Source organism: Falco peregrinus, chromosome 13, assembly GCF_023634155.1.
Source record: "Falco peregrinus isolate bFalPer1 chromosome 13, bFalPer1.pri, whole genome shotgun sequence".
NCBI lineage: Eukaryota > Metazoa > Chordata > Aves > Falconiformes > Falconidae > Falco > Falco peregrinus.
In genome coordinates, this window is record NC_073733.1 from 10,305,101 (window position 1) to 10,318,106 (window position 13,006).

The 13,006-nt window shown below is 42.7% G+C and overlaps 1 protein-coding gene across 3 annotated transcripts in view; it reads right to left on the reverse strand.

The window, feature by feature from the left end:
• Window positions 1–13,006, reverse strand: part of AFF2 (ALF transcription elongation factor 2) — a 351,452-nt gene that overhangs the window by 93,715 nt on the left and 244,731 nt on the right. For all 3 annotated transcript variants that reach the window (XM_055818362.1, XM_055818361.1, XM_055818363.1), the window contains exon 8: window positions 8,715–8,766. In XM_055818362.1, the coding sequence (XP_055674337.1) occupies window positions 8,715–8,766 (52 nt within the window). The remainder of the gene's footprint in view (window positions 1–8,714; window positions 8,767–13,006) is intronic.

Below are 13,006 nucleotides of genomic sequence, written 5' to 3' on the forward strand. Positions count from 1 at the left end.
AAAGGGAGATAAATGTTTCCTATGTGGTCAGATTAGTGACTGTTGAGCACTGAGATGGCCTGCAGATATCACAGACTTCAGATTTATTTTTATAGGACAGTATGGTCAAGTCTGGCTTTTCTCTTAACAGCAACAACGCTGGTATCAATCAATTATCTCACCTGCTGCTACCTCTGTTTGCTGCCAAAACAATACAGGGCTTTTGCATAAGTGGCATACATAGTAAGAGGCCCTGGGGAAATATATTTTTCCTCCGTGCTTATAATAAAGACTCCTTTACAAAATGATGTGTGCACCAGCATGCACACACACAGAGTGCATGACCCATCCTGTGGACTCAAAGCTGCAACTCTCCCCTCCCTCCGACCCCAAATAGGCTGACAGATCTCCAGCATCTGGTCCTTATGGCTGTACTGAGGAACAACCAGCCTTTCCACTGCTACTTCATTAGTGATGGAGGCATCAGGTCTTTCTAACGCTTCTCCTTCAGGTGAATGACGTCTTATGGTATGGCTGACAGAGCTTGGCTGCTTCAGGCTGGTGGCATAAGAAACTAAACCCAAGAGAAGCACCTGGAAGCACCTGTTTAAGGAGCGCTGAGGGGCTACCTGAAGTGCTTGCTTACTCGTGGGGAAATGAGGACTTCTTGCAGCTATATTTATTCATCTTTTCAGCTAAGGCATTTCATTCCCCCTTTGTAAGGGCTGCCTGCCTGCTTGCCAGTATTTTCTTTTCCTGTATTATTTTGTTGACTGCAGCAGAGGGTCTTTGAGACACTGAGCTACCAGTGCATATTAAGCAACTCAAGGAAAAGGCAAGTCAGTGGGAGGGATGGGGCTCCTCCAGCTCCTGTGCTGGTCCAGGCAGCTGTAGCCCCAGAGCCCAAGTAAGAACAAGGCTGCAAACCGCAGGGACAACCCGATTATTGCTGATCTGTAGTACTGTGCATTATATAGCAACCATTTGTCCTGAGAGTTGTATTAATCCCCTTCCTCACTGATGGATGACCTCCACAATAACAACATGTGCAGAAACAATTACATGAGATTCCGTGAATGTGAATAAGTTAAAAGCTTTTGATAACACTGTATTTTAGTGGTATGCCATGTTTTTCACTCATAGCTGCAGTAAGCTCAGCTCAGACCTGAGTGGTTACTGAAAGCTTCTGCTGATAATAAGTAAATATATGATACAAACCTACATCATTACCATGTGAATTATGACCTTAGACATGTCAGCCATCAAATCTCTTATTACCAAAGATTTGTCTAACGGAAGCTGGAATATTAATTTTACACAGTTGATGATATATGCTTGTTTCAACTAGTGTTGTGCAGAATAAAATAATTTGAATATCAATTAAAATGGACTGAGGTTGCAAGAAGAGACATATCTTCACAGAATGATTTTTCATGGTTATAGACTGACAAGGTTGGAGAATGACTGTATTATCCTAATAGCTTCTGTTTTCATTAATGGCTTAATGAAAACATTTCCCCACAATTATAAAACATAACTGTAGATCTTAAACACTGGAATGTGGGTTCTTTATCAAAACACATGCTGCTGTGGCTACACTGATGCTGCCTCACTCTGGGATTTCAATGAAACCCAATGACAGATAAACTGTTTACATTAAAAGACTCTATCAAAGTTATTTTGCACCTAGTTTCATCCTAATCCATCTGATTTTTCTATAGCTTTGACAAGATGACCTCTCTCACTGTGTGTGCAGTATTGATGTCATTACTGAAGAGCTGTTCTTCAGCCTTTCTGCTGATAACAAAGTAAATGGAAATGTAGAGAAACCTTGCGGAGGTAAACATCTTGTTCAGGATCCAGCTAAAAAAAGGGGAAAATTACAACAGGAAAGGATATGTGTTGTTCCAAGGGAAGTGGTCCCTGTTCCACTTTAAAAAGTGTTTACATGATATGATGAAAACATATTGTATCTGAGAGTTTCATAAACTTTAAAAAAATTTAACTTGAGTAAGTGCTTTGAAAGCTCGGTGTGCCTTAGAAGAATTCAAAGCTCAGCCTATGGCTGATCACCTTTTCAGACTCAGCTACAAAGTCAAACGTTTTGTATGTAATTACCTAATCTAACCTAGCAAACAAGATTCCTGTTTATGTAAAATACAAATGATAGAGTAGGGCCATGGATTATATGCATGTCTTGTGTTTGTATGGTTATCAGAGAAGGGGCAATTGCAGTGGCAATCATTAAGGGAAGGAGGGGATAAAAAACAAACTGAAAAGAAAACCATCTTATTGATTTGTTCTGCCAATACCACTATACACATAAAATACTGAAAATGGAGCAGGTCTGTAACTACTATCAAAGTTTCTTGGGTTCAAAACCACACAGAACACTAGCAATGTTCTTTAAATTAAGTACGCATTTCAAAGGTTAACAGGACTATTCCTTAGGCAGAAGAACAAAGAGGAGCTGGTTAAAGAAAATTGGGTACACCACAGCTACTTAAAATACTGTATCCAGGCACAACTCATTTGGATGCCTTTGAGCTCAAAGCTAATTTGAATTATACAGAGGTGCTTTAAAGAACAAAAATACTAACCTGTGTTTTATCTAAGCTCTTTTAGCTGAACCCAGCTACCAATTAAAAATCTTCACTACTCTTCCTAATTTCTGATGTATTTTTTTAACAGAGTAATAAAGCCGTTTAAAAGCTCTGTCCTTCCTCACAGAGGAGTGTTAACATTAGCATCTCTGAAATGCCTTGTCATCTAATGGTTTTACTAATAATATGTCTGTCATCTGCCTTGACTGTATCACTTGTAGGCAATCTAAAAATATTGTGCAGTAAGACTTCTGAATGCAATATTGATGCATATGCCAACATTCCTCTTGGTGACAATACTAGAAGAGTTTAAAATCCAGGCAATGCTCAAATGTAACAATACCTCTCAAATAATACATGAAACAGATGTGAACCTGGTATTGTAAATATGAGACATAAAAATCTATTGGGTTGGTCAGTGTGCATATTAAAAACCATTCAAGTAGGTCAAATTGTGGATAACTTAAAACTTTAAAGACAGCAATTTTAATAAAACTGTCAATACAATTTTCTTTGTAAAAACATTTGACACTGATTATGCTGCTTATATTGAAAGAGAAACACAAGGTCTATATCTTTGGATCTTTTATTGAACTGTGAGCACAGCATCAATAACTGCTTCTCAGCTGTAAATGAAAATTGATTCCAGATCTAACCTGTTGTTTTTTGTGTGCCTTTAATCCCAAATCACCCACAATGAGACATAAGAATCAGCATTTTGTCTATGGGACGAAGCATGTGGCCAGTTTCAAAGTGTCTACACTGATGATACTGTGGGGTGTGTTCACATGTGTTAGATGCAGGCGGTAACTGCCGTCTCTCTAAGTGAGTCCCCAAAAGTGATGATGGGAGTTTACAGTTGGGGTGGAGTGACTTGTAAACTGCCTCATGCTCTATTGCCATGATTGGTATGGTCCAAAACTTTACAGATCTGAAGTCTGAAGGGACCTGCAACGAACATCTTACTGGACCTCCTACATGTCACAGCCCAAAGAAATTCACTTGACTTCTGTATCAAGCTCACAATTGCCAGAAGTCTAAAAGGATAGGGGAACCACAAGGTTTCCATGCAATTTGCAGCTGTTTGGCACTAGTAGTTTGGATTTCTAGTCAGCTCTCACTTGTTGAAGCCTCTTACGCCCTCTGGGATGAAATCAAAGTGTATAGCCTCCTTTCAGGAATCTTCTTGGCGATACATTGGTAGGCCATATACATGCATGCTTTAACCAAAAAAGACCTAACACATTAAGGAGGGTTCACTGGATCAGGTTTATAACTCTTAGATACAATTTCCAGTTATTAAAAATCCTGTTTGAAAAGCAAATGTTAAAAGTAGGCAGCATATTCAGTAACAGCCTTGCTAATACTACCTAATAATAAATACCTTTCATTGACTTCAACCTGGTAGCTTTCATCTTAACCAGAAAACAGGCATAACTTCTTAATTAATTATATGACTGACTAGAGCTATCATGTGTATTGTGTTTCTCCTCAGCAGCGGGGAGAAAAGGAAGGAGATGTTTAACACCTAAAAGAGCATGAGATCCATGGACCCTTAAATAAATGCAATACTGATCAGAAACGTGTGCTCATTCAGAGGAGTGAGACAGTAAGACAGAAGAGCTTTGTTTCTTGCAGACAAACTTCTAACAATCTTCCACCATGACAAATGGACTACTGGTAGTCTCAGAAGACAGGCTGATAGATCAAACTCTTTCCACATACTATAGACATTCACTAAAAGTTGAGATCAAGGTGCATTTATGGATCAGTGTCACTACCGCCCCTGCTGTGTAAAGATTGAAGGGTCCCTACCAATTCCTAAAGGACAAATCCTAGGGCTCCCTACCGACCATCATTCTCAAAGAGTTTCAATTTCCTTGAAATATGAGCAGAAAAAAAACCAGAAAAACCAACAACTTGGTTTTTACATACTGTGTTTCTATTAATAAAAATGATTAAATGCTAGCTCATGCTTCATATTGTAAAAGCCTATAGTAAAAAAAAAAAAAAACACAGAAAGATTGTAAAGAAAATTATTCCATTTCCTCACAGAAATGTTGCATATACTGTTAGAATGGTTTTGAGCTGAGAGTTTTAATCTTTTATCTCCCTGTCAGAATGCACACATGTGTACAGCTGAATTACAATGGCCATTTGACTGCAAAAACTTTATGTTAAAAGAACAAAAAATAAAAAAAAAAATCAAACCTTGCGCTTCACAGCTGAACATTCAAAACTGTAAAATTCACATATTCTAATTGCCTTGATCTGTCCCTCATGAATGAATATTTTATATACCTCTTGAAAAAAATACTTTGCAGTCAAAAACCATTGCAGTTACGCTGTTGATGATTATGTCTCTGACCAGTGGGCCAGATCAACTTTTCCTTCTGCTTCCAATACGCTCTCTTTAAAGAGATATGGCAGAAGCTGCTAAAGGGTGAAAGCACTGCCAGTGTAATGCGGAAGTGATGCAGCAGAGCTATGCTACTCAGCTTTGCAAGGTCTTAGTCTGGGATGCAATGTGTGACAAAACTCAGGACAGACGCATAGTCATGCATTCAGTTGCATGCATAAGAAAAGCTAACCTAAAAAGCTGCAGGATTCTTTCCTGTAATGTGTATAAGTTTGTCTATAACCCTCTATTTGTAATACAAATAGGAGATTCAACCATACTTATGTGGGGTACATAGAAAAGGTGGTTTCCATTGAAATGCAGGGCATTTAAGAAATATGCTCAGTGTACTTCCCATCCAGCCAGTTAATTTATTTTTTTATGTGATTGGAAGTGTTCATGCTTAGAATCCCTAAAGGTACAGACCATAATCTGTTTCTTAAGAAGGTATTTGGGAGAGTTTAGGAGATTTGAATAAATTCTAATCACTTAGAATGAGATGAAGTTCACACTGCCAAAAGGGTACAGGGGGAGCTGGTGGAAGTGCTCACCGAGCCACTCTCCATCAACCAGCAGCCCTGGCCAACGGGGAAGGTCCCAGCTGACTGGAAGTCAGCAAATGTGGCACCCACCTACCAGAAGGGCGGGGAGGAGGATCCAGGGAACTACAGGCCTGTCAGCGTGACCTCGGTGCTGGGGAAGGTTCTGGAGCAGATCACCCTGAGTGCCGTCACACGGCACGTGCAGGACAATGGGGGATCAGGCCCAGCCAGCGTGGGGTTATGGAAGGCAGGTCCTGCCTGACGAACCACATCTCCTTGTGTGACAAGGTGACCCGCCTAGTGGCTGAGGGAAAGGCTGTGGCTGGTGTCTGCCTGGGCCTTAGCGAAGCCTTTGGCACCGTCTCCCACAGCATCTCCTGGAGACACCGGCTGCCCGTGGCCGGGGCGGGTGTGCTCTGCGCTGGGCTAAGAGCTGGCTGGGCGGCCGGGCAGAGCGTGGTGGGGGATGGGGTGACATCCCGCTGGCGGGGGCACACGGGGTGTCCCCAGGGCTCAGCGCTGGGGCCGGCCCTGTTTGATATCTTTATCAATGACCTGGATGAGGGCACTGAGCGCACCCCCAGCCGGTCTGCGGAGGACACCAGGCTGGGGCAGTGCTGCCCTGCGGGGGGGCAGGAGGCCCTGCCGGGGGTCTGGGCAGGCCGGGCGAGGGGCCCAGGCCGGCTGTGTGAGGTTCAACCCGGCTCCGTGCCGGGCCCTGCCCGTGGGGCACAGCAGCCCCAGGCAGCGCTGCAGGCTGGGGCAGGGGGCTGGGAAGGTGCCCGGCGGGAAAGGGGCTGGGGGGGCTGGCTGGGCCGGCTGGGCAGGAGCCAGCCCTGTGCCCAGGTGGCCACGGGGGCCAGCAGCAGCCTGGCTGGTGTCAGGAGCAGTGTGGCCAGCAGGGCCAGGGCAGTGCCCGTCCCCCTGTGCTGGGCCCTGGTGAGGCCGCCCCTCGAATCCTGTGTTCAGCTTTGGGCCCCTCACTGCCAGGGGGACGTGGAGGGGCTGGAGCGTGTCCAAAGGAGAGCAACAAAGCTGGTGAAGGGTCTACAGAACAAGCCAGGGGCAGGTGAAGGAACTGGGGGTGTTTCGCCCGGAGAAAAGAAGACTCAGAGAGGATCTTATCACTCTCTACAACTACTTGAAAGGAGGCTGTAGCAAGGCAGGTGCTGGTCTCTTCTCCCAGGTAAGAAGTGTCAGGAGAAGAGGAAATGGCCTTAAGTTGCACCACAAGAGGTTTAGATTGGATAGGAAGAAAAGTTTCTTCAAGCATTGGAACAAGCTTCCTTACAGAAGTACCATCCCTGGAGGTGCTTAAAAGACATGTAGATGTGGTTCTTAGGGACAGGGTTTAGTGGCGGACTTGGCAGTGCTGGGTTAATGTTTGACTCAATGATCTTAAAGGTCTTTTGCAACCTGAAAGATTCTATGATGCTATGAAAAGGAAAAAGATTTTCTGTATACTATAACATTTTGAGAAAGTACATGAACAATCCTTATTGTGCTCTCTTGTCTGCCTGCAGGTTATGCTGTGAATGGTACTACTGGAAAGTCACACAGAGTTTCAGTGCAGTCTGAGGCTTCCTCCGGCTCAGGCACATTACCACCACATAAGGATTCAGCCCCCGAACTGGAACCAATGTGACACTGTTCATGCATGTGACGCTGCCTTTGGGTACCACTGATGTTTTGAGAGCTATCAGTACTCCACTGAGCAGTGTAGGCATAACAATGTCTTTTCTGCTTGGGAATAACATCAGAGATGACACCTATTCATGTCAGTGAGGGCTTTTCGTTTGATGTCAGTAATACTGGCCTAGGTATTTGCTTCTTCATTCAGCAATGATACATGATTACATCTTAGCAGTGTAAATTGGTAATAATTCTACTTAAGTCACTAGAAAACTACTACTATAGGATAACAAAAGTAACTCCTACCTGGTAATATATTTCCATTTCTGTATCTTGGGTATCTTGGTATCACAGTGTTAGTTTATAAGACTATTTGGGCAAGTTTCTAATAGCACAGGAAACCTCCCGGTTTTATAAGTCATCGTGTTTGTACAGCAGCGCACTGCACAGGTACAGGCTTTTAATCCTTTGGCTTCAGATGAGAATGCTAGTCTAACTTGGTGCTAGAAAATATTGACTTGTATGATAAGTGGTCAGCTGATACCAAAAGGCACATCTTTTCTGACATAACACTAAAGGATGGAATAGTTAGGTTGAAGGAGAACATTTAGATGGTTTAAAAATAATTAAGAAAGAAAGATCGACTTATAATTAACCTTTCACAGGCTGAACAGATGATCTTATGCTGAATTATAGCATTACCTTTCTCTGTGTTGCAAATGTTTAAACATTTGAGCCTACTGCATATATAAAGTAACATGAAGGATGAATTTAACCCAAAGTGTCCTTTTTTTGTCCTGATAAGAATGTTGAGAATATGAATTTCACCAGCTGTTTCCCAGCATTATCCATAAATATTTATAAAGTGGGAAGGATAAGAATGACATGAGACAGTTTTCAGAAAATTATTCTTAATTAACATCCCAAATAGTTTGAGAGACTTCCAGTATTGATTTACAGCTGCACACCGAGGATTTTCACTTCACAAATGGGAATCACTGGATTACTGACTATGGACTCCCAGCCTGTTAGTCACTGGCTGGAACAAAGCTTATGGACTCAGTCTTCTTAAGTGCAATTGTAGAAATGAATTGCAAAGTGCAAACCAACTCTGCGGTTGTGTTGGTGGTCTGTTGTGGTCATTTTACACCCACTTCCAAAAAGGTCATCAATTTCAGAAATTGAGTGTGAAACAAGTGGAGGCTGTTCCACAGATAGTTTGGTACAATGGAGGATAGAAACTCACAGCATATTAGGTATTCCTGGGTGATGCCATATGTGGTCTCTAATTCCAAGGCTAGTAAGTCATATTCTAGTTTTGTTTAACCCACTTCACAAAGTCAATTCATCAAAATTGACAAAATGCATTCCTATCTGAGAGTAAGTTTCCTCCCACACAGATTCTATGTGCAAGCAAGATTTAAGCTAATGGATTCTACAGCATACCAGAATGCTTTTGATGCAAATATAGTAAACCAACATGAACATGCAATCACATTCAACTGATGAAAGAACTTTGTCAGGTTATACGGTCTATGCACTTAGGTCAGATGTGTTTACCTGTTCATTGTCATCTTCATCACTGCTGAGTTTCAGATCATCCTCAAGCATTCTGAAAAAAAGAGACAACAGAGAATTACATTTAATGAAGTAACTTTATATACAATGGGTTGAATTTCCCCTTCAGCAAAGTTAGAGGAAAAAATCCCTTTCAATTCAACAACAGCAAAATCAGATCTGGGATAAGTAAACGGATGGATACCCCACATATGTCTGCATTAGTCCTTCTGTGTGATGCTAGGTGAGAACAAATGACTTTCAGGCTCATCCATCATAAAGTCTGGCAGTCAGCTCCTCTTTCATGCCCTCTTATTTGCACATTGTCTCACAGTGATTTGTCCATATATAACATTTTTCTGAATTTCTAAATTTATTTATAAATTATTTTATTTCTAAATCAGTAGTGTATTTCTAAATCAGAAGGTGGAAGGGAAATTCAGCTCTGAGACTGTTAAAAACTGAAAAAAAAAGTCCTCCATGTTTCATTATTGATCTAGGGCATCACTGATCTTCTTTCAGGCCAGTACCAATCCCCGCCTCATCAAACTGAGAATGAGAGTGGAGAATAGCAAGAGGAGGAGGAGCTTGTTTGAGGTTTGATGGGACCTCACAGTTGCTAGTATCTGAAGGCAGAGCAAATGTTTTCCAAGCTAGGAATCTGCTAATTCATATCCCCATTTTTACATATATATTTTTTCAAAATAGAAAGAAATCTCACATAACTGCTCCCTGCCTTTGGTTAAAGGGTGAGGAAACTCCTAAAAGACATGGCTGTTCCAATGCCTCCTTCCTTTCCTTCGGTAGATGTAAGAGTGGAATAATGCCTCATCTTATATTACTATTTTTATTTTTAAGCCAAGAGTTGGGTATGGCAAAACACATGGGGTATGAAACCATATTATTTGCTGTGACATCTTTCCAGAAAAGGTATCTTCTTTTGAGGTCTGCCTATCTAGAGAAGCATGGCTAGCGGCCACCAAATACTCTCCTGTACAGCTTCCCACATATTCACGCTTTTATCAGGTGGTCCTCTTCAGAGCTGATATTCCTTTGGGCACACTTCTAACTCACACCCATCTTTTAACCTTGACACATTCTCTTATCACAGATGATGTATGAATGAATTGGCACATCCCATCCAGATCCACTGCGACAGCCACTAAAATTGCCGAGCTTCCTTTCTCCCAGCCTGAGCTCCTTCACCCATGGCAGGAGGCTTGCAAATTGCAATTACTGCTTCCTTTCTGCCTTGATGGAGACTGAAGTCTATGATTTTTTATTGTTAGCCTTTAAAGAACTGTAGCAATCAACGGATGTTCTGTTTGGAAGAGGTTTTTCCTTTGTTTGAAGACTACCGGTAAATCATGGATGCCTTGTGGTATAAGGAATTTTAAAGAAGGGACAATAATCCCAGGGTGGAAATACCAGAAGATTTGAAGCCATGCTCGTGCTCTTAAAAGGAAAAAGTGCAAGGAGATCTTTAAACCAGTTTGTAAGTCATCTGTCTTTCAGTGACCTCTGTTGTCGGGCAGCTCAGTGTTTACAAAGTATCTGGACACATAACCACTAGTCATTAATGTCTTGATAAACGGCAGATGCCTCCCTGTAATATGTGAACCCATAAAAGTAAGACTGTAGCATGGATAAAGAATCTTCTAAAAGTAAGAATTTGTGGTGGGTGGACCTTGGCTGGATGCCAGGTGCCCACCAAAGCTGCTGTATCACACCCCCTCCTCAGCTGGACAGGGGGCAGAAAATACAATCAAAGGCCTGTGGGTCGAGATAAGGACAGGGAGATCATCAAGAATTACTGTCACGGGCAAAACAGACTCAGCTTGGGGAAATTAGTGTAATTTATTGCCAATCAAATCAGAGTAGGGTAATAAGAAATAGAACCAAATCTTAAAACACCTTCCCCCAAGCCCCTCCCTATCTCCCAGGCTTAACTTTACTCCCAGTTTCTCTACCACCTCCCCTTGAGCAGCACAGGGGGACAGGGAATGGGGTTTGCTACCAGTTCATCAGACATTATTTCTGCTGCTCCTTCCTCCTCAGGGAGAGGACTCCTCACACTCTTCCCCTGTCCCAGGTGGGTCCCCCTGTGGGGCTCAGCCCTTCAGGCCCAGCTGGCCTCAGGGGGGTCCCCGTGGGGTCCCCAGCCTGGGCTGCTCCCCGTGGGGCCACAGGCCCTGCCAGGAGCTGCCCCAGCACCACTGCCGGGGGTCACGGCTCCTGCGGGCACCCCCTGCCCCAGGGTGGTCCTGCCCGGGTTGCTGGGGGTGGTCTGCTCCACCACGGGCCTCCACGGGCTGGGGGCACAGCCTGCCCCACTGGGGCTGCACCACGGGCTGGGGGCACAGCCTGCCCTGCCGGGGGCTCCCCACGGGCTGCCGGGGAATCTCTGCTTCAGTGCCTGGAGCCCCCCCGGCCCCCTCCTGCCCTGGCCTGGGGGGCTGCAGGGCTGCTGCTCTTGCGTAGTCTCTCTCCTCTCTCCAGCTGCTGTTGCGCTGCAGTTTTTTCCCTTTGTGGAATGCGTTATCCCAGAGGCGCTACCACCACCACTGACGGGCTCGGCCTTGGCCAGCAGCGTTGGCTCTATCGGACATAGGGGAAGCTTCTGGCATCTTCTCACAGGAGCCATCCCTGCAGCTCCCTACAACCAAAATCTTGCCAAACAAACCCAATACAGAGTTTGTCAGGAAATATTAACCTTTAGAGGCCTGGACTTTGGAGATAAACAGGAACTTTTAATGTTGTTTATCTAGCAGACACCTTCATTTGTTTCCCCAGTGTCATTACTTGCTGGGCCATTCTCAGTGTATTGCTGTACCTCAGCCTATCCACAGTTCCCCGATTGTTATCTGCAAGTCTCATTACACACCAGAAGGACAATACCCCCAGGAAACCGAGACCATCTTCATACAAGACTATATCATTCTGACTCTTAACTCTAATTCAATTCTACACTCCTCCTTTTAAACCTACATCTCACTTTAATGTGTAAATTATCCAGTGCTTTAAAGCAGCACTGCTACATAAAGCGTTCTATTATTATTTTTTTAATGCAGATCTAAGAGGACATAATGCAAGGATCTTTTCATGAACGAAGCCCAAAGGGTGGTGTTTTTTTTTTTCTTTCCAGCTATCTATTTTTTTTTTCCATTTCTTACACGTTAAATTCCCATTTGACATATCCTGGTAGAAATAAACCAAAAAGGACAAAGGAAATTCCGTATTGGATAAATGGAAAGAACAAAGAAGAAAACATAAAAAAGATAAATGAATACTCTTAGTAAACTAACCAAACAGCCATCTGAAATGGCTGATTAATAACTGTCCTCACACAGCCTGTACTGCAGACACTTTCTAACAAGTACAGTAAGCGCTAGACATGTTTATTGAATATTGAAAAATATAAAATGGATATAAAACATGATTAGTAGGAAGGACAACTGTTAGAGTTGGTTTCAGATAAACTAAATTTGCAGGATTTATGAGTTCCCTTCAGGAGACTAATGGATGTTTAGACAACTAGAGAGAGGAAAAAAATTGGATTTTGGTATTTCTTTAGCAGTTCCAAGCTTATCACTTGGAGTATATAATTCTTCTTAGCCTGTTCTGCTAAATGAAGAATATGTCACCCCATTCAGCTACAAAACTCAAACGTTAAACAACCAAACCACACAGCTTCTAAAATGCATCATACTCTCCTGGCAGATGGAATAATTAAAGAGAAACTGAATACGGTATCAACAATAAATATATGGCAGCCAGAGAAGTGACGGAATAAATTAAAAATACACAGTATGTGCAAATGAAAGTAGAATGCTGAAGAGTTCAAATAACCTGCTCCCAGAGGATACTGGTTACAAGCGGTAATATTTTACAGAAAGTAGAGGACTAGATGGTCTTCCACAATTTTAAAATGTGCTTAATATTCTGAAGACATGGGTCACAGTAGCTTGTACTGTTTAATGTTTCTATTAACTCTCATTTATAAGCGAGTAGCATCTGATAACACTCAAAGCCCAATAAGGGCTTTTTAAGATTGCCAGCAACCTTAATCCAAGGTGACTATTTCCCTGTCATATCTCGAGACGTAACCCATTTCAGCTTCAAAGCCCCAAGACAGAAGAGCTCTGTATCTACAGCTCTCTCTAACACTGGCTGGATGGGTTGAACATGAAATTAGGCCCTCTTGAGTGAGAGATCCCTGTAAATATGCATATGATCTATTCTGCTCTATGTAATTGTTAACCTCAGAAACACACAGACTCCAGATTACAGAGTGT